This window comes from Pezoporus wallicus, unplaced genomic scaffold (assembly GCF_028554395.1).
Source record: "Pezoporus wallicus isolate ANWC-B61680 ecotype Strahan unplaced genomic scaffold, APGP_CSIRO_Pwel_v1 scaffold_6446, whole genome shotgun sequence".
NCBI lineage: Eukaryota > Metazoa > Chordata > Aves > Psittaciformes > Psittacidae > Pezoporus > Pezoporus wallicus.
In genome coordinates, this window is record NW_026636264.1 from 263039 (window position 1) to 288041 (window position 25003).

General features: G+C 42.8%; 2 protein-coding genes and 2 non-coding genes across 5 annotated transcripts in view; 1 reads left to right on the top strand and 3 right to left on the bottom strand.

Annotated features, from left to right (window-relative positions):
* Window positions 1-1501: 1501 nt before the first annotated feature.
* On the bottom strand, window positions 1502-6361 carry RPL21 (ribosomal protein L21). 2 transcript variants are annotated; one of them, XM_057399569.1, is made up of 6 exons: window positions 6292-6361; window positions 5105-5183; window positions 4479-4540; window positions 3252-3364; window positions 2471-2621; window positions 1502-1638 (listed from the first exon to the last, which is right to left on the bottom strand). In XM_057399569.1, exons 2-6 carry the CDS (start codon window positions 5169-5171, stop codon window positions 1549-1551), a joined length of 483 nt encoding a protein of 160 aa, XP_057255552.1. In that variant the 5' UTR covers window positions 5172-5183; window positions 6292-6361; the 3' UTR covers window positions 1502-1548. The 2 variants fall into 2 exon arrangements, with proteins under 2 accessions (XP_057255552.1, XP_057255551.1); XM_057399568.1 differs by having other exon boundaries at window positions 6258-6331.
* On the bottom strand, window positions 3060-3192 carry LOC130594138 (small nucleolar RNA SNORA27). The gene has a single exon (XR_008970986.1). It is a non-coding gene; the product is annotated as a small nucleolar RNA SNORA27 (small nucleolar RNA).
* Window positions 3588-3662, bottom strand: LOC130594135 (small nucleolar RNA SNORD102). The gene has a single exon (XR_008970983.1). It is a non-coding gene; the product is annotated as a small nucleolar RNA SNORD102 (small nucleolar RNA).
* Window positions 6362-21885: 15524 nt separating the features above from the next.
* Window positions 21886-25003, top strand: part of USP12 (ubiquitin specific peptidase 12) — a 41222-nt gene continuing 38104 nt past the window's right edge. The window contains exon 1 of the mRNA XM_057399562.1: window positions 21886-22053. Coding sequence (XP_057255545.1) covers window positions 22006-22053 — 48 coding nt within the window. The 5' untranslated portion in view covers window positions 21886-22005. The remainder of the gene's footprint in view (window positions 22054-25003) is intronic.

The window sequence follows — 25003 nt, forward strand, 5'->3', positions numbered from 1 at the left end:
AATGGAAGTTAAGATTCATCAACCTTCCTTCAGGAGATGGTGGTACACTCTATGTCCAATACATATGGTGTCAAAAGACACTATAAGCATCACCCATCAGTCTGCTAATGGAGAAGCTTTGTTCCATCTTCTTCAAGGCATTTCCAAAGTCATTCCAACAAGACAGCCTGTTCTACCTTCTGAGATGGAAGCCTGGAGAAATTTCAAATGTAGCATCTGCTCACTGGGACTTTGAGCATTCAGTACCTAAAGCCTGCCACCCTTAAATACCAGGCCAAGCCACACAATGAATTCAACGTCCAAAAACTGCATTCCGTGAGAATAGGAACACTCACAATCAAATGGTAGGTAAGAGCAAGCAGCCATTAATCCCTTTATCTATAAACAACCTGTACAGTTTGACACGTAGGCACCTCAGAATTAAGGGCAAAAGCAAACCTCATTCTTTCCCAAACTTATTAGCTGTCCTGCAACTACCTATTCAACAATTTTTAACAGTCAATACCTACAAATGGCTTGAAGTCACTAGCTTCTCTAATGGTACTCTACATGTAGACATTACTGGCAGCTAAGCAATGCCTTACACCACACTTAAAAAGGTAAAGTATTACTTATCCATATCTGCAACACAGTTAAACTTGAGTTTATGCACTTTCAAAGCTAACCAAGCAGATTACCCTCAGCACTTTCTTTAGCACTCCTCACAGTTTCAAACAATGCTCACAAAAATAGCACTGGTTAGTTAGTAGTCAGCTGAAGACTTCTTCCACTTAAATGCTGGGTTTTGTGAAGGACGTATCAACAGATCAGTGGGATGAGAGGAACGAGTTAGAACATCCATGGAAAAGTTTAGATTCAACAGACACGAAATAAACATACAAAATACAATGTTCAGCTATGACAGCCAATTAAAATGATAAAAATCAAATCACAAAGGCTGGCAGTTTTGGAATTAAAGCCTTATTTTTAAGCCACTATTACTTCATAAGAATGCTTATTGGCCTGGGGTATTCTAAAACCCCTTTTTTCACAGGTTCGAATGGCAGAACACCAAAATCTGCCTGCAGTCATTTCTTAAGAGGCTGCTTTCAAAAACTGTTTCCACAATTCTTTGGCATTAATCTGAGGCCCCTCAACCAAAAGCTTCTACCAATGGAATCTGAAGCTTGTTATCCCTTTTCCCACAAAAAAAAAAAACAACCTTCAAGTGACACTGTATAATTCTTTGCACATGTCCTTCGTTTAGTGGTGAAATATTCCATTCCCTCATATTGCCTCATGATCATCACTAAGCTTTAGCTAGTTTCAGTGTTCCCAGGATTTATGCTGTCTATGAATGACTAAACTGATATGCAAAAGCTGCAGATGATGTAAATGACCAAGCACAATGTAAGGCAAGTTGAATAAACAAACTTCAGTAAAACAACAGGCTTCTAAAGCACCTGTTAAAAAAAAAAAAACAACAAAAAAACAGCCCTGGAGGAATCAGCCACAATGACACACACTTGTCCAAAACCAGATCTTTAATTTACTTCTTTTAAATGTGCCTTATGCCATGAATTCATAGGGAATTGGCTCCAGCAGCTCTGGGTCCTTGCCATTAGTTCTCACGAAGTGTGCTTCTCTTGGGGGAGCAGGCTGTAAAGAAAGAAAAAAACCAAACTCATGGCACTAAAACTCAAAAGCAACCTTACAGAAAATTAATTTTGACAACCACCGAGCACCTTCTTTTATTGACATTACAGCAATTTTACCGTTAATAGTTTCTTTGCACTTTGATTCAAAGAACAGCAGCAAAAATTTATCTGCTAGGAACTGTGCTTGACTTTGCTGAATGCAAAATTCCTACACTTTACCCTCTGCAATTTACTAATCTAAATTAACAAGAAATGATGTATCCTGCAGTTCCAGAAGCAACAACTGTTATCTCACTCTCTGAAGTCAGCTATTAATTCAGGGTTACAACAAAAATTGTTGCAGCTAAAGTCAACTAAACCAAAGTTGACACTGATCCTAGAAATCAGCCAAAGCTTCTGCTGCAGGTCAGCAGCAGAACAGGAAGCACCTGTCCCTTTGTTTGCAGCCAAGGCTGCCATCTCCACCCAGGAACACCACAGGTCTGTTCAGGTACCAAACGTATCAGACAGCTCAGAGGCAGACACACTGCATGCTGCCACTCTACTCTGAAAGAAAAACCACCAAAAATAACTTGGGTTCACAGTCCTTTTGCAGGAAGTGAGGGAGGGAGCAACAGACACTTCCACACAATCTGCCACAGACATGGGGTTTTCAGAATAGGTGTTTTTTGGCGGGAGGGTTTGTCTTTGAAAGACACAGAAAGAGCTCAGAAACAGTGTAGCATGAATATTTTGGAAGAACACAACATTTTACTCAGCTGGTTTGGTTTTAGCTGTTTGGGGGCTTTCTGTGAACTGAATGAACCATGTGTCAACTACAATAAAAATATTACCTGGCGTTTCAGTTGAACCCAAATGCCTTTTTCTTTTGCTTCCTTTTTCTTCCTTTCATTCTCCTTCACACGCTGCAGAAAGCTGTCTCTGCTCTTGGAATGTTTAATATGCTCAATGCGCACATTGATTCTCTTGGCAAGAATCTTTCCCCTAAGAAAGGAAATCAGTTTTAATTTACTGGACTTGAAAAAAAGGCCACTTCAAAGCTAGTTTTATGGCCCTTAGAGGAGTAACTCCATAAGCAAAATCACAGATAATTTTTCTTTAAAGAACAATCACTTAAAATATACTGCTGCAGATGCAAACCATACATAACTTTGGTAACTGAAAGCTTATTAATATATAATAATGTGCTGACAATTTTAGATTAAGATTGTGGAAAACAATTGTGTTGTGTGAATTTTAACTTTGTAGCACACAAAGAACTGTGTTACTCCTGGAAAAAACAACCTTTCCTTTTCTGTTCAAGCTGTTCAAAAATCCCATGAGCAGACCTACAAGCTAAGACTTAAAAGGGCTTCAGTACCAATGTGAGATTTGGCTGAAAAGCCCCGTTAGGTAATATCACTTTATGTGCTGCTCAATAAAAACTGTTTCCTCTGACAGGATCCAAGTCAAATGAGCATCATTTGCTTGGGTTATAGAAAGGATATACACTTTACCCACCTTGAATGACCAATCAAGACAATAGCTGTCTAACTGGCAAAGTGAAAGGAGGGTGCAATTACAGATTAACTTTCCTAAACACTAAGTTTCAGGAAGTGGAATTTCAGTACTTACTTGACCTGCTTGTTAACAATAATGCCCACAGCGTGCTGAGTAACATTATATACCCTTCCAGTCTTGCCGTGGTAACACTTGTGGGGCATACCTTTTTGAACAGTACCCATACCCTGTTAAGAGGTAAAACAAGAATAAAGTGTAAACTTTAACTTGGGGAAGGGGAAAAAAAAACAAAAAGCACCATCAGTGACTTTTCTTTCAGAAGTTATCTAAAGTACAGATTTCAAATTACTTGAAATTCATTTAAAATACTCACATTTTATCTGTACATTAGAATTTATAGCCATGCATTTGTATCTGAAGACTACCAAACTCCGCTGTGAAAATTCTGGTTGCTTTCAGTGTCGGTGAAATGACTGATCACTTTGCTTTCAGCAAGCAATCACATGAGACAATCATCATCAAGCTCCAGTGTATCGAGAAGTATTAATTTTGAACAGTGCAGTTCCCAAACAAAAAGCAAGCAAATTACACACCATCTCCTGTGTGATGGTTAAAACTCTGCATTTCAAATGAAACAAAAGGATTCAACGAAGTAGGAATCTCTGGTGAAAGACTTTCAGATTCACTACAGCTTAATTTTGAAAGTACAGTGGATTTTAAAGGACAAGTTATAGAAAATATCAAGTGATGGAAAATGCTCCTTAATTCTTCTCCTGTATCAATATATATGATGTATCCTTACATTTATTTCTTAGTTTCTAGTTTTAATACAGCTTTGCAATGACAATCCCTGTACATTTTTATTTTAAGTATAGTCCTACAGTGACACAGGGTCACAAGATGTAATTATCACCTACACCACCGTAACGACTCTTCTGAGTAGCAGCTACAAGTCAGGCAAAACAGAAAATCTACTAAAATGATGGAGGGGTTCCTTTCAAAGTAGCAGTAGTAGGCACCCTACAGCAATCCCAGTATTAGACATGGTACCTTTCACTCATGGTTTTCAGCTGCACATGGGAGTAACAAAGCACAGCCAAATGTTTATATATATATATATACACACACATATATATATATAAAAATAAAACCCTACATAAACCAGCGTGACACTGACTTCTGGCTCAGTAGCACTGATATCCCAGTACTGCTTCAAAAGTGAGTAGCAAGTACTTGTATATGACCCAAGTAACAACAACAGAAAAGACCACCTCAAGAAACTGGTGACTGAAAAGAATTACACTACTTTAGCTTTTAACTACCTATAATTATAGAAAGTACCTTGATATCAACTATATCACCCTTCTTGTAGATGCGCATATAGGTAGCCAGAGGGACAACTCCTGTTAAAAGACAGAGATTTGGATACTTATGAAGCCCCCAGTTTCACACACACACAAAAATGGGTGGGAGACAATATTTCAGATATAAATTCAATTTCAAAAACCTAACACTGAGAAATAAAACCATTTTTTAAAATAGTAATTACTTCTTCACATACTTTTAATTAAAAAAAAAACACCAACTAACTCAGGAAAAAAGTACAGCTTTACTCTCACCCCCAATGCAGAAGCTGGAAAGGCATTAAACTATTTACCACTTTGCTGTGAACGCAGCTGTTCTCACTGCACATTGCTAAGAAGCAAAAACTGTACATTTTGTAACTCTTGAAGTATTTTCTTCACCTTCAAATTAATTCTCAAGCACTGACAGAATCAGTGTTGTTACTGTCAAGCAATCAGAATCCAATGCATAAGCTGCAAAAGCTGACAGTTTATTTGTGTATCATGCAGCTGTTTTTAGCCCAAATTGTCAGAAATCCTTTGCCACAAGCCACTGTTTTACAAATGCTACCTAGGGACTGTTAACATCCAACAGGCAGTGTTCTTACTGTAAGATATACTCACCATGTTTGCGAAATGGCCTTGAGAACATGTAACGTGTCCCCCTCCTCTTTCCCTTTGTGTTCGTCATTTTGGCTTATTACTGTAAAAAATGAATGCAAATTATTTAAAACCAGGAGTTGACTAAAAATCCGACTGACAGCATTTTCAGACACTTCAGAAAAATCAAGACTTCAAGCTTATTCATAATAACACCACTTCCAAATTGCTAGGTCTATTCAAGCAGTGCCATTAGCTTAGAAATCTACAGAAAGCAGTATTTTTAAAAAAGGACCACAGGGTAACTCAGGTTAGAATGGATGTTAGCAAGCTACCTAGCTCAACCTTCTACTTAAAACAAGGTCTACTATGACCAGGGCAAGCTGTGCAGGGCTTTGTCCAGTCAGGTCTTGGAACAATTCAAGGATGGAAAAACTACTGCACAGCTTCCCCTCCGGGCAGCCTGTTTGGAGGCCTTTCTCATGATTTAAAACTTTCCCCTTATACCCAGTGTGAGCTTCTCATTTTACCTCAAGCCATTTGTCTCATGCTTCTGCCTCACGCCCCTGTCAACCACCATGCCTGTGACACATGTGGCTCCTGCCACACGTCCCTACTGCGCCTCCAAAAGCACCTCTGTTCCTGGTGGACTAAATCTAGTTGCCTCAGCCTCTCCTCACATAGCATCCACAAGACATGACTCCTGCCGTGGCAAGGGGGTTGGAACTAGCTGATTTTAAGGTCTTCTTCAACCCAAACCAGTCTAAGATTCTGTGATTTACGAGACGCGCACATGCGTAAGCAGGCCAGACGCCAACCACCAGGCCCGTCAGCGAAAGCCAAGCCCCGCTGCTCCCCATTTCGGGGCCTACCTCGGGAGGCTGCCACAGCCGCCCAGGATATGCAAGGCCGGGCTGATCGGGCCCGCCGCCATGTGTGCCACCGGCCCGGCGGAGCCACAAACCGCACCGCCGCTGGCCCCAGCGGCTCCTCCATCCCTCAACAGTCTCCCGGCCCGACGCCCCTACCCGCGTCCTACAGGCCGCGGCGCCCTCCCTCCCTCAGGCTCCTACCACAGCAAGGGCTCGCCGCCCCAGCCAGAGCCAGCGGCCACTCGGCCCTGCCACCAGCGCAGAGTGACAGAGTCCGGCCGCCCTCCCGGAGCCGGCAGAAGCACCTGCGGCCCACAACCGGTGCTCAGCGAACCTCACCTCGCGTCCTGCAAAATGGCGTCCCGGGACGGAAAGAAAGAGGCGGCGCCGCGGCCGCACTTAACAGCGGGGCCTTGGCGGGGCTGCCCGAGCCGCGCCTGAGAGAAACTCCGGGAGGCGCCCGCCCGCCCGCCCGCCCGCCTGCCCGCCCGCCTGCCCGCGGTGCGCCCGCTGCAGGCAGCTGTGGGGCGCAGATGCTGCTGGATAAAGACGGGTCTGTCAGGCTGAGCTTTGACCCGTTCGCTGGAGCAGGGACAGATACCGGTTTTGTCATGGCCGTGAGACGGGGCTAAGGGAGGCTGGCAGCGGGGTGGCAGGGAAGCGTTAACTGTCAGGGATCCCAAGGAGCGAGTGCTGTGTTGGGGTGGCTGGCCTGCTGTCCATAAGGAATTACGTTTGGTCATTTTAACTATACTGAGCCCACAACATTAAAGAAGCCCACATTAAAGAGTCCAGAGGAGGCCATGAAAACGATCAGAGGGCTGGAGCACCTCTCTTATGCTGACCGGCTGCGAGATTTTGGCTTGTTCAGCCTGGAGAAAAGAAGGCTCTGGGGAGACCTTAGAACAGCTTCCAGCGCCTAATGGGGCTGAAAGAAAGCTGGAGAGGGACTTTTTACAAGGGCAGGTAGTGATAGGACAAGGAGGAATAGCTTCAAACTGAAATAATGTAGACTTAGATTAGGTGTAAGGAAAAAGTTCTCTGCTTTGAGGGTGATGAGACACTGGCACAGGCTGTCCAGAGGAGTTGTGGATGCCCCATCCCTGGCAGTGTTCAACCCAAAGCTGTCTGTAGGTCTGTGAGAGCCTTTTGCTGCTGTGTGTCTGTTACAGCTGCCTGACTGGAGACCACGTAGTCCTGGACAGGAAAGCATGGTAGAAGCAAGCCAACAGCAGAAGCCAAAAGGCTGCTCAGGTTTAGGGTTTATTATTATGGGGTTTCTTCTTATTATAATGCCATAATCTCCAATTGGTGTGGCAGATGTTCCACAAAGATAAATTAGGCATGGATTCTCAACAAAGAGCCTTTGTACAGCCACAGGTTGCATCAGCTGTGTGGTGCCTGAAGATGGAGCAGGCTGGTGAGCAGCTTCCAGGGCTGCTGGCGTGACTCACTGTGTTTGTGCATTGTCAATATTCGAGCAGACAGGATCATCATGGGAAGCTGATTGCAGGGAATGAGTCAAAAGAGGACCTCCTTCCCCTGAGCTAAACACGCAAGGACAGTTCAAAACTTGTCTCGGCAAGAAATTACCCTGCTACAGGAATTTCTGTTTTGAGTGAAAGCAGCAGTTATTTAATTTAGGGGAGGGATGATTACTTAAAGCTGCATATAAAAACATATTTGATCTTCTGACTAACTTCACAGTTATTCTAATGTTGTCTTGCAAAACTTAAGCCCTTTCTATCATTTTAAAGCTAGTTTAATATTTATGTATTGGAAGAATGGATATGGAGGACTAAATACACTATCAGGTTCTGGCTGCAAAGCTAGCTGGCAGGGCATGCTATGACAGACAGAGGCCCTGTCTCCACGAGACCTCTTGGAGTAGTGTTAAATTTAGAAAAAACATGTATGTATTCCAGCATGTATTTTCCATGAAAATTCTAAATTTGCAGCACCTGATATCTACACATTGAAAATCTGTATCATTTAATACGCATTCAGCCTAGGAACCATGAAACATCTCCAAGCATGAAGATAGTTATGATCGTGAGCTGCTCTTAAGCAGGGAACAGAACACTGGCAACAGACAGAGAGATGTCAGGGAGGATATCAAGCAAAGTAAAGACAGGAAGCCAAATACTAAAAGGCATTATTGAATAAAGGGAGATAGGCGTTTTCAGTGAGCTGAACACCTTACTCTTGCCAAGGGCTGACATAGAGGGCATATCTCCACATGGAGCAGGAAGGAGAGGGCAAGAAACTCCACGTTAAAACTCCTGTCCATATATAGAGCATATAGGTGCAATTTGTGAGGGAGCAGTAACTGTGAACTTAACTCTCCTTTACTTGGGGCCAAAGAAGACATTCAGGATTTGCTACATTTTTTTTCCTGAATAATTGCATGATGGGCATATTCAAAATTTCAGTAATGTTTTTATTCATAAAATTGACCTTGATTAGCATTTTCTGGGATCCTTGTTCAGCTCCATATTTCGAAGAAACAATCATGTTTCAACGTTTGTTGGCACTGGGCACGCTGTCTGGGTCTGATCCAGAAGTCCACCTGTTTGTCCTATCTACCAACATTTCATACACACTTTCCCCAAACCGTGGCCTCCTGAGCACTTAAAGGCTGCAGAGCCTTTGTATGTTGCTCACAAAAGGATTTCTTAATAATGGCTGTCTCCAACAGATAAAGCTGCACGAGCTGTGGGGTGAGTTCTTGCCTGGAAACTGGAGCTAGCAGCCAAGCAGACATGGGGGAGACCTGCAGCTCTACATTCCAGACTTAAGGTGCTCTCCTTACTGCCCGGCCTCATCCCCTCAGAAACCCTGGCTAAACTGCTCTTCCTTTGTTCATCAAACTGCAGTTGTAAGATCCAGATTCCAGTTTCTCTTAGGCTGTAGAGAAAATACCGTATCTGGTTCTGTTTCAGAAACACATCCTCAAGACTGGGGTGAATGTGAGTGGCAACGCCCATCTTAACATGAAGATCTAAAACCCCATGAAGGTCCCAGGTAGGTGCTCCACCCATTAATGTGCTCTGTAAATCTACTACACCATGGTAGACTGTGTTTTCCTCCCACTCTCTCTGGCTTGGAGGTAGAGCAAGACAGGGAAAGCAGCTTCAGTGCGAGCCAATTCAAAGTTGCTGGGGAAAGGAGTTTGAAAGGGAGGGCTAATTAGAAGTCAGAGGAGTGGGGACTAGATAAACATCACTTTGTTTTTCAGAGTGGAAAGTACCATGCCAAAAAAATAAATAAACCCCAAACATTTCCTGTCCCCAGGCTCCCACAGTCAGGATTCTGGTATCTTCTCTGGGAGAGCCCCATTTTTTTTCTGACACTTCTCTGCAGCATCTGGCCAACAGCTCTCTCCAAAGAATAAACGTGCTATGATGATTCTGCACATGGGGTTGTCAGGAATCCTTCACTGAAATTTTAATGCACAGTGGGATCTGGCTCGCTCCTACACTCAGAGGACCAAGTGATACACAGAGAGATCTGGAGTGTGACATTCCATTTGTGTTAGGTTATTCAGCAGTGGTGTGGAAGGAATTTAAATTAATGAGAGTTTGTAAAGGGTCCTGAGGTGAAAAATTAAAAATATTCCCCTTCAGTAGGGTGTAGATCTCCTGTGTCTCACATGATGCATTCATTGCACAATAAAATATAGCTAATTAGGACTGGAGCAAAATTTTAACAGAAATAACTGAGAATAGGTGTTAAATAAAGAGAATTGAAATCTGCAGTTCCTCTTGTGATAACACTGCAAAACAAGGAGTCTAAATTGAAAATCAAGATTGTGAAGTTAATTGGCTGCCCCGTCGCACTTTTGATCAGAAAGTTACTGACCAAAGTCATCTGTTGTCACCTCTTGAGTTGACCCTTTTGTTCTGCTCTTTCCTGTTTCCAAAGGAATTGAGTTATGTGGCATCTCAAAGTCATGCTTCTGCTCCCTTTCATGAACTCTTTAGCTCCCTGATGATTCTGTCTCTAACAACATTTTATTTCTGGTTGCCCAGCTCCTCATCCACAAAACCCACTCTGTAAATATAAGCCTGAGCCTAGTTTCATGGGAATTAAAATCAATAAAAGTTGAGTCTAAGCAGCAATTCACCTTCCAAAACTGGCTGTACAGACAGACTCCTTCAATGTGTCTGCTGTGGAATTGCAGAGGTGCCTCTACAAGTGGCTGTACTGAGCTGTATTGCCAGTGAGGCATTCCATGGAGAGAGGAATGGGAAATTCCTTTCTCAAAGACACAACACGTCTTTGAGAGAAATACAAAGGCAAAAACTGCATAGACCAAGAATTGTGATGGGGCCCACCATGTCACACATGGGGGAAAGTTTTTGTTACACCGAGGTTACATATATATTAATTCAAAATGTTACTAGATGCAGGTAGATTGATACCAAAGCCAAACAAATGGCCTTTTTTTTACATCATTATCTTGACTGCCACAGAAAATCTGATATATGAACAAGTTCTGTCATTCAGCTGCTTATTTGAGTAACATGGCATTCTACTTGTGTATGTACATCAGTGAATACAGCATTACTGACCATGCAGAAGTCATCAGGATCTTCCAAGTACTCTGTTGTGTAACTGACCAGCTTCTCATGGGTACCAAATAATACGATCAATTTATCAAACTTCATTTTAAAAGCAGTTAACATCCCTTTCCTACCTTACTAATGGAGTGGCTTCTCAGGAAGCTGGTTTCCTCAATGCATCATTTTCTCAGATTCCTCGTGGTACCACTGTTTTGAGGTCACCTGTCCCTGTGTAACCTCCCCCAAGTCCAACCCATCAAGCTAGGTACAAGCAACTCCTCAAATTGTCACCATCAGCTTGCTGTTTATTTAGCTGTTTTCACTGCATGCGATTAGCCACGTTGGCTGACATAGCTGACAATTACAGATACCTTTCGCTCCTTTTTCATGGCAGAACTGAGCTGCTGCGAGAAGCTGCATAAGATGGGGATTTTTGTGGGGCTTTTCTTCTGATAACGTATTGAATACAAATATAGAATTAGCAGTAAACTATATTTTTAAAAATCTGTTTTTTCACAATCCCCATTAAGCTCTTTGCTGGCCCTCTTGGGAGCTGTTCACTACAGCTGAAGAAACACCTGGCTTAATGATTAAGAACATACTGCTATTTTCTCTTTATTTGTTCATGTCTGGTCTTACATGTACTTTTAGCTGGAAGAACAACAATGCTTGCCATTTTTCTGTGATTGTTTACACAGAAGAATACCCTTTTACACCTTCATTGTACTAAACTAAATAATCCAGGCTCTTGGAGCCTCCAGACACATGGCATGCTCTGTGCATTTGCTCTCATTCCCACAAATCTCTCTTGAGTATCAGTGACCAGATTTGTACGCAACAGTCCCAGTTAGCTTACTTAATGTGCACCCATTATTTCTGAGATGCTTCCTGTTATTACTGAAATTATCACAATCCACAAAACATAAAGCTCCTGGGGTTGATATTTTGTTTGTTTGTTTTTTTGCTGGCTATAGATGTTTCAGTGCTTGTCCTTAACCTGCTAGCTGGGAACTAAGAGACAACATTTAATCTTAAACAGTCAGCAGAGGCAGGCCTCAGTGATTTTGTTGGCACAAGGTCAGTTCTCACACATTGATGATTTTGCTCAGGTAAAACTTGAAGTGTCTTCGAGGAACTTTTGCCCATAAGGAATAAACAGGACAGAAAATTGGCCTTTAATCACTTTAAAATAGACTGGCCAAACCAAAACAAATACACTGTAAGAAAAGCTGCAGGCTGGCAGATTTAGTTGACCTTTTCCTCATCTGATTTCTAGCGTGTGACTATTTTATTCACTACAAAGTATAATTTTAACAGAAGCTTAACCTGTGCCAATTAGTCTTTCAAGACAGGCTTAATTTTGGAGGGCAAAGTAATTCAGTTTTAAGTAGATCCCAATTTAAACTTTGCTGCTGAAATGTGATACCTGATCTAAAGTATCGCATATAAGAACTATTTATTGTAATGGCACACTGAGTTTGAACTGATGAAATCTCACTGAAACTATATTACAAAATGGCTTTTTGGTGCTAATTCTCAGGTGAGTTTGCAGATGGCACCTAATTGTTGGGAGTGGTCAAATCCTTGGAGGGCAGGGCTGCTACTGAAAGGGACTGGGACAGGCTGGAGAAATGGGCTGCGGAAACCCTGAAGTTTGGTACAAGCAAGCACAAAGTCCTACACTTGGGTTGGAATAACTCCACACAACAGGACAGGCTGAGGGCTGGCTGTACAGGAAAGGGCTTTGCTGAAAAGGACCTGAGGGTGCTGGTGGATGAGAGCAATACGCTCTTGCTGCAAAGTCAGCTACATCCAGGACTGCATTAGCAAGAGGTTAGCCAGCAGGGCAAGGGATTATTCTTCTCCATTTGGCACTTGTGAGACTATACCCGGAGTATAAATCCTGATCTGGGCTCCTCAGGACATAGAAGACATTAATATACTGAAGCACGCCCAGTTGAGAGCCACCAATGTGGTCACAGGTCTGAAGCACAGGGACATATAAGAAGCTGGAAGAGTTGGGTTTGCTTGACTGGCAGAGAAGGAAATCTCTCTTCCACTGTTTCATGGGAGGGTGAGGAGAAGACGGAGGCACACACCTCTTGGGTGCACAGTAGAAGGACAAGAAGCAATGGACAGAAGTTAGAACATGGTAAATTTCTGACTCAAAATAATAAAAATGTTTCTAATGTAGAAGTGGTCAAAACTTCAATTGGGCTGCTCAGAGAGAATGTGGAATTCACATCCTTGGAGCTATTTAAAGCTCAACATGGCAACCTGATCTAGCTGAACCTACTTTGAGCAGGATTAAAGACCCCCATAGGCACCAGAGATGGTCTTGAATCTATGATTCCAACTTCTTAGCATCAGGTGCTGTAGTTTAAAAAGACAGCATGCCTGATGGATGCAGCAACATAAAGTAAAAATGTGGGTGGAATCATTCTCTACTCTATAAAACACTCCATGGCACTGTATTACTGTATAGGCATCTGAGGTAGCCATTTGCATTTCTTATTAATTATTCTAATCAGAGCCATTAACATAATTGTTTTTAATTGCTTATGAAATGGCAAAGAACCTTGCTGAAAGGAAAGGGCTATATAAAATATTGCTAGTTTTATTTCAAGGAATGTTTTCTACTTAGTGTTAGCTGAATTCCAGTAAGCGCAAATTTAAATTTATCTCCAATCTATGCCAAATTGAATTTGTTTTTCTGTGTGAATACATAAGGACAAAGTAGAATGTTTATGATTTTAATACTGCTACAAAATGATCTTTTTAATAATGCATGAAGTAACCAGAGTTATTGCAAACTCAAGTACTGAGCAGATTGTAACAACCTTTCAGTAAACATTATTGTCTTACTCAAGTTCTGCAGATCTTCTGGATGCTAAAAGGAAATCCTGTCCTGCCTCCATGGCCTCTTTGTGAAAGAAAAGGAAAGAAGAATCAAATACAGAAACCACAAGAGGAAAAAGCACACTGTTCCCTGCACCAAAGCACTTTACATGTGATTATAAGTCAAATTATATATTCTTTCCCCAGTGCTTTAGCAGAGTTTGAGTTTGTGGTCAGAAAATGTCAGCCTTCACTGAGTAACGTGCTTTTTGCAGGCCAGCCAGCTTTCCAAAATGAGAAGTCTGTAGCTCCTGTAGTCTTACACATACAAGTATCTTAAATGATGAACCTGAGGTACAGATGCTTTAAAACAGTTGTATTAAAAAAACAAAACAAAAAAAGAAGTGTGCTTTTATTTTCACCCTGTTTTGAACATTTTCAGTCCTGCCATCGTGTTTTTCAGTTTTCTACCTTATTGAGCCATAAACTTGTTATAATAAGCAAAAGGTGAATTTTTGAAGTAATCCTCATCACCTGAACCCTGGAATTGTGGTTGCAAAGGAACTATAAAATGTCACAAGGCTTGCAATGAGAGAGTTGGCTACGTTCTGACAACCATTGTCAGTGAGACAACAACAGCTGCTCTGAACAATCACTACAGCCACAAAAGAACAAATTAATGGTCAGTCAAGGAGAAGCAAAATGGAGAACAAAGGATAAGCTTGACCAAGCTATGACCAACCAAGGGTAAACTAAACCAACTTTCCCATATGTTTAATAGAAATAATAGCACTTATTTATGGAGCAGGGTTATTTTCAGTTATCAGTTCATTAATATTTGTGAAATGCTGGGGAATCCTTCATGGAATATGCAAAATAATGCAAAATGTGAGCTAATTAGCGTATGTGCTGCTCCAAGGCAACCACAGCTTGTCTGAGGGAGGGAGGCTGTGTAGGTGAGGGGGCAAAACAGAGAAGAACAAACACAGGCAAATGGCAATAAGATGTGTCGCAGAGGAAGAAGAGGAAATGAAATCGTAGGGGACATGGAAGGAGGAAATGAGGCCACATGGGACAAAGAGGTGATGCCTGGGTTCCTGCAGTATAGAGACACAGGCACAAATCTGTATGTAACTGAGCTTTATTACTAGTGCTGCTTATGCAGTACCCTGTTGTTTGTTGTCTGTTTTGGGGTTTGTTGGGTCTTTCTGTTTTTTTGTTGGTTTTTGTTTTGTTTTGTTTTTTAAGAAAAAACTAAGTATAACCAGAGAAAAAGAAGTATAACCAGATGGGAGTATTTAACTGACCATCTGCAAGTACAGAGGGTAACTGTGCATTTTTCAGGGTATAAATCTTCCAAGATAAGAAATCAAAAGCTTTATACTTCTGTATTGCTGACAAAGTGAGCATTGTTTGAGAACAGATTGCAACATGCACTTGAACAATAGCTTTAGATCAGTGGAAGCACAGAATACGGCTGTGACATATGTTTCAATTAAAACAAAAATAATTAGCCACCCGTTAGTGTCATGAAAAGCAGAGGCTATTAACAGTAAATGCTCTTTAGCAATCATGTTATCTCCACAAAGCTGTTTCCAGTGTTTTTTATACCCCTTACTGATAATTTTTTCCACTGTGTAGGTATCTGCCTGTTGTTTTACATATTCCTCCTCAGCTTCCTTTATATCTTGGTACTGTAGGAAACTGATTAGTGGGGGAGACTGTAATGATACAAAGGGTCTTCACCTGGAGGCTGCCTGTTGTCATATTGTGCGTCAGTGTTGTTATTACATGACAGCCAATTTTACTTCTGGAGAACTGCTGCATAGATCACAAAAAGTACTGTCTTGCTGACTGCAGTGGGAAGCTTTGATGGTATTCTGGTAAAGAACATAGAGACTGAGTGCCTTGCACTTCTCACCTCTAGTAATGGATTTTCCAAGTCAGTGTTAGAGCACTGTCACTGACTCCTGAGTTTTTCATACTAAGGAGAAACCAGAATTACTGAGATGATGGTTTTGCTTGTGCCTGTGTCAAGGATCAAAGCCATTAATTTTTAAAGAAAACTTTCTACTATTGAAAGTATTTATTTCAATATTAAAAAAAACTTATTTCTAAATGTACCTGTGGCCCTCTTTCTCCAAAAGATTCTGTTCAGAACAATGTCAAAAAGCATGCAGTTACTATTCTCATACCTAGCTCATGTCCTTTAATATTGAGATAACTGAGACCCAAACTGTACTCATTTCTTTTGTAGTATAAAATGATATCTTTCAAAAGAGTTATTACCTTTTTATAAATGGACTCTTTTCCTAAGAACTGTAACTTTATTTTAAGTTAGAATTCCACCTGCTTTTAGGAGTCTAGAGACTCACACAGGGATAACTGTTTAGCATTCTACTGTTATTTTCAACGCAATTCATGTTTAACACAATCCCTAATTCAGCACAATTCTTATTCTTTACGGTCTCACTGGACATCTCAGCTGATGTATATAGTAAGTGCTGTTGGTAGATATTTGTATTCAGTTTAGTAGCATTAAATTTTGTGTTTTCTCTTTTAACTTTTCAGATGCTTGTAATCCTTTGTGTAATAACAGGTTTGGTTTTTGCTAGCTATATATGTATGGCAAGATGCCTGGTATCAGCTGAGCTGTGAAAATGAAAATATCAGAATATCCCTGTGTGTGAACTCTGCAAGAAACAAATACTACCCTCTGCTTAAAAAAAAAAAGGCACAAACCAACAAAACCCAACACCCTTGCTGAAGAAAGCTTTGGTCTTCTGAAATGAGTGTAAGGGAAAAGTCATTATGTGTAAATTCTACCCTGTCAGAGAACTCTCACCCAATTTATTCTGTTTACAGATTTGGTCTAATAATGATTATTTCTCACACCTCTTGAGTGTCAGATTTACTGATGAAATGTGCTAGGGAATGAAATAATATTCAACTATTGTACAGCTGAATTCAACTATTGTACAGTTACAGTATCATAAGTTTAAGTTTTATAGTTTGATGATAATTTATTAATGCCTTGCTTATGATTACAATTAAGACTGAATTTTTTCTTTTGAACCCATGAATAAAGTGTACAACTCATTTAACTACTTGCTGAGATCCTCCCATATCCAGTTAGTCCACCATCACCCCCGTCACAGCACCCAGACAGCATGTACGACTCTTCTGAAAACGTATCCTCAGCATAATTTACAGAGATTAACCTACTAATACCGATGTTTAACTATCTGTGAATCAGTACAGATAGTTTAATATAACATGAATTTCCAGCTATATTTTCTGTTTGTCTCTTCTGTTCCCCATAAATGTGTTAAGATTCCAGTTTTGTATAGTCTGATGCAGCTTCAGGTTTCCTTGGAATTATGAAATACAAGTTCAGGAAAATTTCTTTTATGTCTTACTATATATTACTGCATAGCACAAATCCTGCAACACCTGCTGCCCACAAAGTAAAGTGCATATCCATAGCTAGGCTGGTTAATCTATTGTGAGAATGGTGGATGACCTTCACTGGGTTATGTATCAATAAAAATAGATGGGGAATTCAGACAGTTTTCTTGCAAGAACCAATACCCCCCCTCTCCTTCCCCAACCCCCCACTCCTCCATCCCCTGATATTTTATGTCTAGATCCAAATTTAAGAATTTCCAGAACAAGTAAAAAGATAAATACACAGAAAGCAACTTGTTCTGACCTCAGACCTGACTCTGCTATGAGCAGAAGGTGGGACTAGAGACATCCAGAGGTCCTGTCCAACTCGAATTACCCTGTGGTCCTATGATCTTGCAGTCATGCTCTATACTAATCCAACCAGATGTGATATGCCTGCATTCAGATCCAGCAGCAATAGTCCAACCAGTGGGTAGTTTGACTGGTTAGTGGAGGGGTAAACAGATTCACGGGACCCATTCTGTTATCAAGCAATGTTAATAAAAACCTGACATGCTCCAGACTCAGCAAAACCATCTGTAGTCACAGATAGATGATACAGGCACAAACACACCTGTACCATGCCTACTCTTCAATTTCTAAAGCCAGCCTACCCACACACCCTAGAGTAAACTGGGTGCCTGCCAAACCACAAGATTATGAAACAAGGAGAGGCACAGGGTGAGCAGCAGCAGTTTACACTTACTGTATTTTCCTTTTTGCTCCTCTGTGTCTCTTAATACCTCTGTACATTTGGAGCATAAGTTCTTCAGAAGATAGAATAGGGTTTTCTCCTGAAGTCTTATGTAGTGGCTAAGGAGGTTGTCCTGGGTTCAGCAGTAGCAGTTATTTTTCTCCGTCTTGGTAGCTGGTGCAGTGCAGTGTTTTGACTTTTGGCTTGGGAACAGAGCTGATAACAATGATGTTTTGGTTTGGCCAAGGACTTTGTGAGCCTCATGCTCTGCCAGGGAAGAGGGGAAGCCAGGAGGAAGCAGAGACAGGACACCTGACCCAAACTGACCAAAGAGGTATTCCATACCAGAGCACGTCATGCCCAGGATGTAACTGAGAGTTACCCGGAAGGGCTGGTAGTCTGCAGGGTTGGAGGAGGACCCATGGGAGTTGAATTCTTTTGATTCTCCTCTCCGTCCCTCTGGGAGCAGGGGGAGGGAAGAAGGGGGGGGAGGTGAGTGAACGAGTTGCCTGACTGGGTTTAAACCACGACAGAGGTGAAGTGCTTTGGACTCTTGATTTGTGTTTCTAGGTGTTACGGTAATTCGAATACTGTGTAATAACAACTACACAACTCTTAAGAGACTTTCAGGGCAGGGAGTTAATTCTGTCTGTTCAACTAACATACTTCTAAGAGAAAAGCATCTATTCTTTAACCAAAGTCCTCAGGAAATACAGGCTGATCCATTTCTCATGGAGGCATATTCCAACCATTTATGTCTTCCACTGTGAAAAGTTGTGCAGAATTTCTAATTTGAATTTGTCTGATTTCAGTTTATAGGCATTTTTCTCGTTATGCCTCTTACTGTGAAAGATTAGAAATCACTGTAGCCGCCTTCCAGTTCTCTTTTTGAAAAGCCAAAGAGATTGTGCACTTTAAGTCTTCCTATGCAAAGAATCTTCTCTAGCCTCAAATAACTTCTTGACATTCTGTCGACAACAAGGGCACTAGAGGCTAGAGCAGTATTACCACAAGAATCTCCCCAATGCCACATGTAGAAGGAAAATAATTTCTCTTTCTACTTGCCACATCAGTGGTTACGTAGTCAAGGATTCCATTATTTGCTCATATTGTAGCACTAGACTGGAATTAATTTTTGCTGTCACCCCCATCTCTGCAGACATGATCTGCTCATTCTATTTTTAAGTAACTCCACTGATGCCTATATTAAAATACACTGTATCTGAAAGGGATTAATTTACTAAACAATGCAGATCTTTTGATAACCCCAGCTTGCAATTAATTTCCCATTTAACCACTCTTTCTCTTCACAATACATGAGTTTTGCTTTGTCATTGCTGAAAATACTAATACATCTATTTCTTTTTCTCTGTATTAAGATGCTTGTGCTCTCCTGCCAGCTTTCCTGAGCAACTATACCCTTTGGAGCTGCTGTTCAGTGGATACCACCTACCAGTTTCCTGAATAAACTGGTCTGTTCCCCTAAAACCAAGTTCTGTATTCTGCTGCTCTCCTTCTGCCCCCACAGGATCATGAACTCCATTCTTCACTCACTTCAGGCCAGGCTCTGATAGCCAAGCCATCGATTACATCCCCCAGTTCTTCCTTGTTGGTGAAGAACAGATCCAGCTGTGAATCACCCCTGGTTGGCTCAGCCAGTATCAAGAAGTTATCCATGGTGTTTTTCAAAATCTTCTTGACTGGTTGCATTCCAATGTGCTGTGTTGTAGCAGATGTCAGGCAGGCTGAAACTCACTCAAAACCTGGGGTCTGTGATCAAGAGACTTCCTTGCTCCTAGTTAAAGTTCTCACCAGGTTGGCTGGCCAGCAGGCAGAGATGCTCTTTTTGCGTTTTGTTAGGTGGATCTTGTCTCTCCCCAGTGACACAAGATCTCACAGACATGGTTTCTCAGACAGGGTTAGTTACCATGCTGATCTATATGCATTGCAGTCACTGTTTTCAAAGCTCTGCCTCCTCAAGCATACACAAACACATGCACAATCCCGGCCTACCCACCCAGTTTTTTTTTAGCTAGTCAAATACCTGGCATACTTAATTGTGAATCATTCCAATCACCATAAGGGTCTTAATGATGACAATTAAGTGATAATTTCCAATTCTCTTACTCGTTTGCTGATATTTTACCTTGGTTTTACAGTCAATAGTATTGAAAATGATTCTGCGTTTCCCCTTGTTCTGTATGGTGATAGTTCAGTTTGCTGCTAACACAGCACCTCCGTTTACATGGCACTGCAGGAAAAAATCAGCCTCACTCTAGGTTACTAATTTAGCATCTTCCAGCTGCTCTGCTTAGTCTCCAGCCATGATTAACCCACACCTGGCAGACAGAGGCCAGCATAGCCCTACATCCCCCACTATCTTTGAAATGTGTCTGATACCCCACAATACCTGATTTTTCTCTTGGAACTACAGACAGAAAGAGCACTTCACACCAAGTATATTTTGCCTTCCTTCTCTAATCTGTGGACAGGAAGAAACTGGAAGGCAATCTCTGACTTTCGAGTGCCTTTCAAGGTTCCTGCTGTTGTCTATGGCCTGCGCGGTTCCACTTGATGCCACATAATTGGTTCCAAACTGAATTATCTCCCAGATAACAGTGTAAGCTTCTGCAGTAGTGCAATTGCTTTTTGTGTTTTTGCTTTGGGGAGACAACATGCTGTCATATTTTCCTGGTGTCATTTCCTGTCAACTTTGTCCACTCTGGATCATACAGGAGTGGCATGTTTACTTAATACTGTAAGGAATGGTGCTGCAGACGTATTTGGCAGCATTGTATTTCAGTACATGAACTGCTGGATATCTGAAGGTGTGACACTTTTTGCTGTCCAAATACCCATTCCTGCTTTTTTTGCACGTAAAGTGTCCAATCCAGTTCTTTTGTTTCTATTCTCATTTCCCTGATGCTGTCCTCCCCCATGGTTTCTGTGGCAACAGCTTCTGAATGTAGTCATCCAAGAGGCATTTGTTTTCTGAAATACTATACTTTTGATATACACACTTCTAGACCACAGATATTATGTAAAGGAACTGCTTGAGGATACTTCAGGTTGCAATAGAGTTCAGTTATAAGACTCCTGAAGTCATGTTCTTTATGTTTCAGCTGAAGTAACTATTTCAATTAGTTTAGTTGCTAAAAATTGTTTACTTCTGAAGATGATAGAAAGTATCATGATTTGACATTACACACATTATCTTTTTTTACAGTGAAAGGATGCATTTATGATCCAAGGCCTTATGTGCATTAACATTATTCTTACTAATAATGCATTTTCATCTGCTAAATATATCCCATATATGAAAAGAGGCAGGGGGGATGTATCTTAGCTAGCTTTATGCTTTTTTTAATGCAGGTAGGAACATCTAGAACGACTCATCCAGATTTCTGTTAGTCTGCACAAATAGGCATATCTGGATGATTCACCTCCTTCCCAAACAGACACTTCTAGTGACTGATACAAAAAATGACAACTCTACAGATCAGCTTTATTATCCAAGATGTCTGAGACTAGGGTATGCAAATCCCAGCCCACAGAAACCAAACAGTTGGTCATCTGGAGAGGAACTGAGATAAAGAACTCACAGGTGCTGTGTGCATCTTCATGTGCCCCTTCTGCTGGGAGGCACCTCAGGGCTTTGAGAAGACAACGGCTCTTCAGATGCATGAAGTCTAAGGTGAGCCTGCCATTATTAGTAAGTAAAAGTTTTCTACTTCTGAATTTGCCTTATTCTTCAGTTGCGAGTTAAACCTGTTCACTCTCCTCACCTCTCCAGGCCACAAGGGAACTCCTTCCCTAGAAGCGGCTCAGCACTTGCGTTGAGTAGCACCCACCAAAACCAGGCCCCGCTCCCTCCCTCTTCCAATGCCCTCACCCAGCACCCACCTGTTAGACCTCAGCTGTAGGCCACAGGAGTTAGTAAGAGGGAAAAGGAAGGGGAAGGGCTGATGGGGAAGGGGAAGGGCTGATGGCGGAGGGCAACCATCCCGCCTCCCCCTGCTATGTTGGGGCGCAGGACCCCGCCTGAGGCAGCCAGCGAACCGCCCCCGCCCGTTCTAACGGCTCACGGCGCGCCCCCACCCCGCCCCCTCGGCTCCGCGCATGCCTGTTGGGGCGCGCTCGGCGCCGGGGGAGACGCCGAGGAGGCGTGGCCAGCCCCGGGGCGGTGCCGCGGCTGGAGGGGCGGGCGGGAGGCCACCGGTGACCCGGCGGGGCTCGGGCGCGGCTTGAGGCGGGGCTGCGCTGCGCTGCGGGGCGGGGCGTGGTGCGGGGCGGGGCGGAGGGGAGCGGAGCGAGCCTCAGTGGCGCCGGCCGGTACACTCGCGCCCGGACGTTGGGGCCGCTGGGGCCGCACGCGCCCCGGGGCGGGCGCTGCCCGGCCCCCGTCGCTCTGCCTTCGCTTTCCCTTCCCTTCCCCTCCTACTCCCGCCCGGCACAGCCCGGCTCCGTTCGGCTCGGCGCTGTGATTGGGCGGAAGATGGCGCTGGGCGGATGGAAATCCTAATGACAGTCTCCAAAATCGCCTCCATCTGTACCATGGTGAGGGAGTGAGTGAGGGGCCGGGGCAGCTCGCTCCCGGCTGCTCGCGGGTGGAAAGGGCGGTGTGGAGGCTGGGTTTGCGCAGCGCCCCGGTGGGCGGCTGGGTGGTGCGGAGCGGAGCGCTGGGACGGAGCAGCGGGGAGGCGGCTGTGGCCGTGGGTGGGGATGGGAAGCGGAGCGGGGTTAATCGGCTTTGGGAGGCTCAACCTTGGTGCAGACGCTGATGGGATCGGGTTGGGCTGGGCGCCGGGGGCAGTCCTGTCTGTGAACGGGACAGGGAGGAGTGCGGGGTTGCTGAGCGCAGCTCCTCCCCGAAGTGTGCCGGGAGCCGGGGCATTGCCTTGAGTTCGGGTGGCTTGTTGCAGGTGTGTTGCTCTTAGCGTAGGGTGCTTCCTTGTCCCTGTGCACTCGGTAACTGTCCCTTCTCCCTGCGTACCTCACTCCTGCGGTGGAGCAGTGCCTGTGAGCGGGCGGGTTACCCGGAAAAGTGCTCGCACCTTGCGTGATCTGCTCAGCCGCGCGCGCTCCACGCGCTGGCTGTAATTGGACTTGTTCGCTTCGATCCGCGTCCTGATAGGAGCGATCTTCCGCTGATCGCGCTTTCATTACACTATCGCTTGAAATTAGAGCCGTAAGCAGGTGTGATAAGGTTCTCTCGGGGTTTTTTAAAGAGGGGTGGATTCACTGGTGGAGGGATGCTGAATTTAAGGAAGGAAATAGCCCTTAGTCAATAGAAGTTACTATTACTCGTCATGGAAGAGATGTATTGATGATTCATAGCTGAGGATCTTGCATTTGTGCTGTTTTCTACCTATTCCATGGCCAAGTGAAAGTTCTTGTTCTCAAATCTGTTTCTGTGAGGGAGGGGAAGAGATACTTGAGGGGAAAAAAACTAGATGCACTCTGTCATCTAGTTTTTTAATTTGCTGAATTGGGATTATAATGTCTTGTAACGTCAAACAGTTGGGAATGCTCACGTTTTATATTACTGGAAACTGATTTATGGTTTTCATAAATCTTGCTGCAAAGAGGCTTTAAACAGGAGTTTCAGAGGTGGCTCATGCGAACTTTGTATGAGCATCTGTAAGTCCGTGCGGTGAGATTGCTCAGGTGGGGTGTTGGTCTGCTGGAGCAGTAGTTTTCTGTGATATGGGAGATCACTTCCTTTTGTCTGGACTTGGAAAGTCTGACTTCTTGAATTAATCAGCTGTATACCAGCACCTTTATGTGGCCAGATGTCGTAGGACATAGACTTTAGGAGTTTTCATTCTCTGAAGTAGTTAGATTTTAAGTTATACTGTTGAGGTGTCAGTGTGGTTGACCCTTGACCTGGGACCATCTTGTTTTATTGCCATTCTAACTAACATATTTTCACTTGCAGCTGACCACTAGCTATTGTGTCAGTATAAATCCAGTGCTGGCCCTAGATTAGGCCCACTGAAAGAAGAGGCCTAAACTTTTCTGCTTCTGGACAGCACAGAAGTTGTATTTGTGGACTGGCCAAGCAGCTAGTTTAAGGTTATTCTGTATGTATGCTTATTAGAAATTACATTATATCAGTGCCATTTAGGTCAGTCCCGAATCGATTAGTTTCAACTAAAAATCTTCTGATTAACTGAAGTGTCTATATCCATGATGCTGAAATTCTGATGGCAGTTGGGCATTATCTGTCCAATCGTAATCATGTGCACCGAGATGGATAAATTCCAGGCATAAGGTTTTTCCTGTGCATTTCTGATGCGTGATCTTGAATAGTACTGTGAGGCGGGACAGCTGGTATAGGATACCTGCTTTAAAAGTTCTTTCACACTTAATAGGTAGTGTGAGATTGTGCTTAAAAATATTTCCGTAAAGATAGTGTGGAGAAGCACGTGGTACTTACTGTGGAATTGTTTAGACCAGTGTGGTTATGGTCAGACAAATCTATTTAATTCTAACAAGAGTCATATACTCATGTTTAAGCATATGTTTTGCAAAACCAAAAAGGAATATAATTGCTGAGTAATACTATTTTTTTCCCAGCAGTTCTTCTTTGTGTCAACACACTGTTTGCTAAACTGCCAACTTCTTAAAAATTCTTACAAGTTTGTCTTGCCCTTCCCCATGTCTCTTACAAGAACTTTCAGGCTGCTGCTTCTCTTCTTGTGTTTGCTTAGTACAAAACCAGTAATAGGCAATTTTTGTCAGAGGCGGTTTGTGCCTACACAAACCTAACACACACGTACACTTACAGTCTGTAACAGAGCAGTCTGGAACTGTGTTGAAGAAGCCCTTCCATTGCAGTCCTGTGTTTCACGACTTCCATTTTTGTACCCAAATTTAAGTTTCATTTCTGCTGACTCACTTGTCTTTTATGCATCTTATTCTTGTTCAAGATCTGAATATTAGAAAGTAATAAATGACATTTTATGGTACTGGCGGATTGTGTGGGTATAGTGAACAGCGATATCCAGTAATTTTAGTTTGTTAGCCACAGTGGCTTTTGAGATGATCTTACAAGAGCACATTCTGCCTACAAAGTGTTTTCTATGCTTCATTAGTTCATTCATCTATACTCCAGCATTCATACCAGTGATGGCAGAGCTCTTCTTGTCATACCGTCTCCTAGTGCTGTATTCCCTTTGAGCTTCCTTTGCTCTGCGTCACCACTCACATGGTTCCTTGTGCTGTTGTCTCGATTACAAGGCTGGAGATTGTGGAAGAGCACTGGAAAATTCCTTTGCCCTCGAGTGGTTTAGCCAGTGTTCTTGTTGCAGGTGGATAAGGTTAATAGTGTGGGGCCTTTATTTTTTTTTTAATGTCTTTGCAGTAGAAGTAGAACTTGGTCTTTTACCCTCATCCGTGCATTAAACTGCAGCCAGAGTCTTACCTGACTAAATTATATGGGGTTTTTATGCATGGCTGAGAAGTGGTAAAGTAACCCATGCTAACTGCCATGAAGATGTGACCC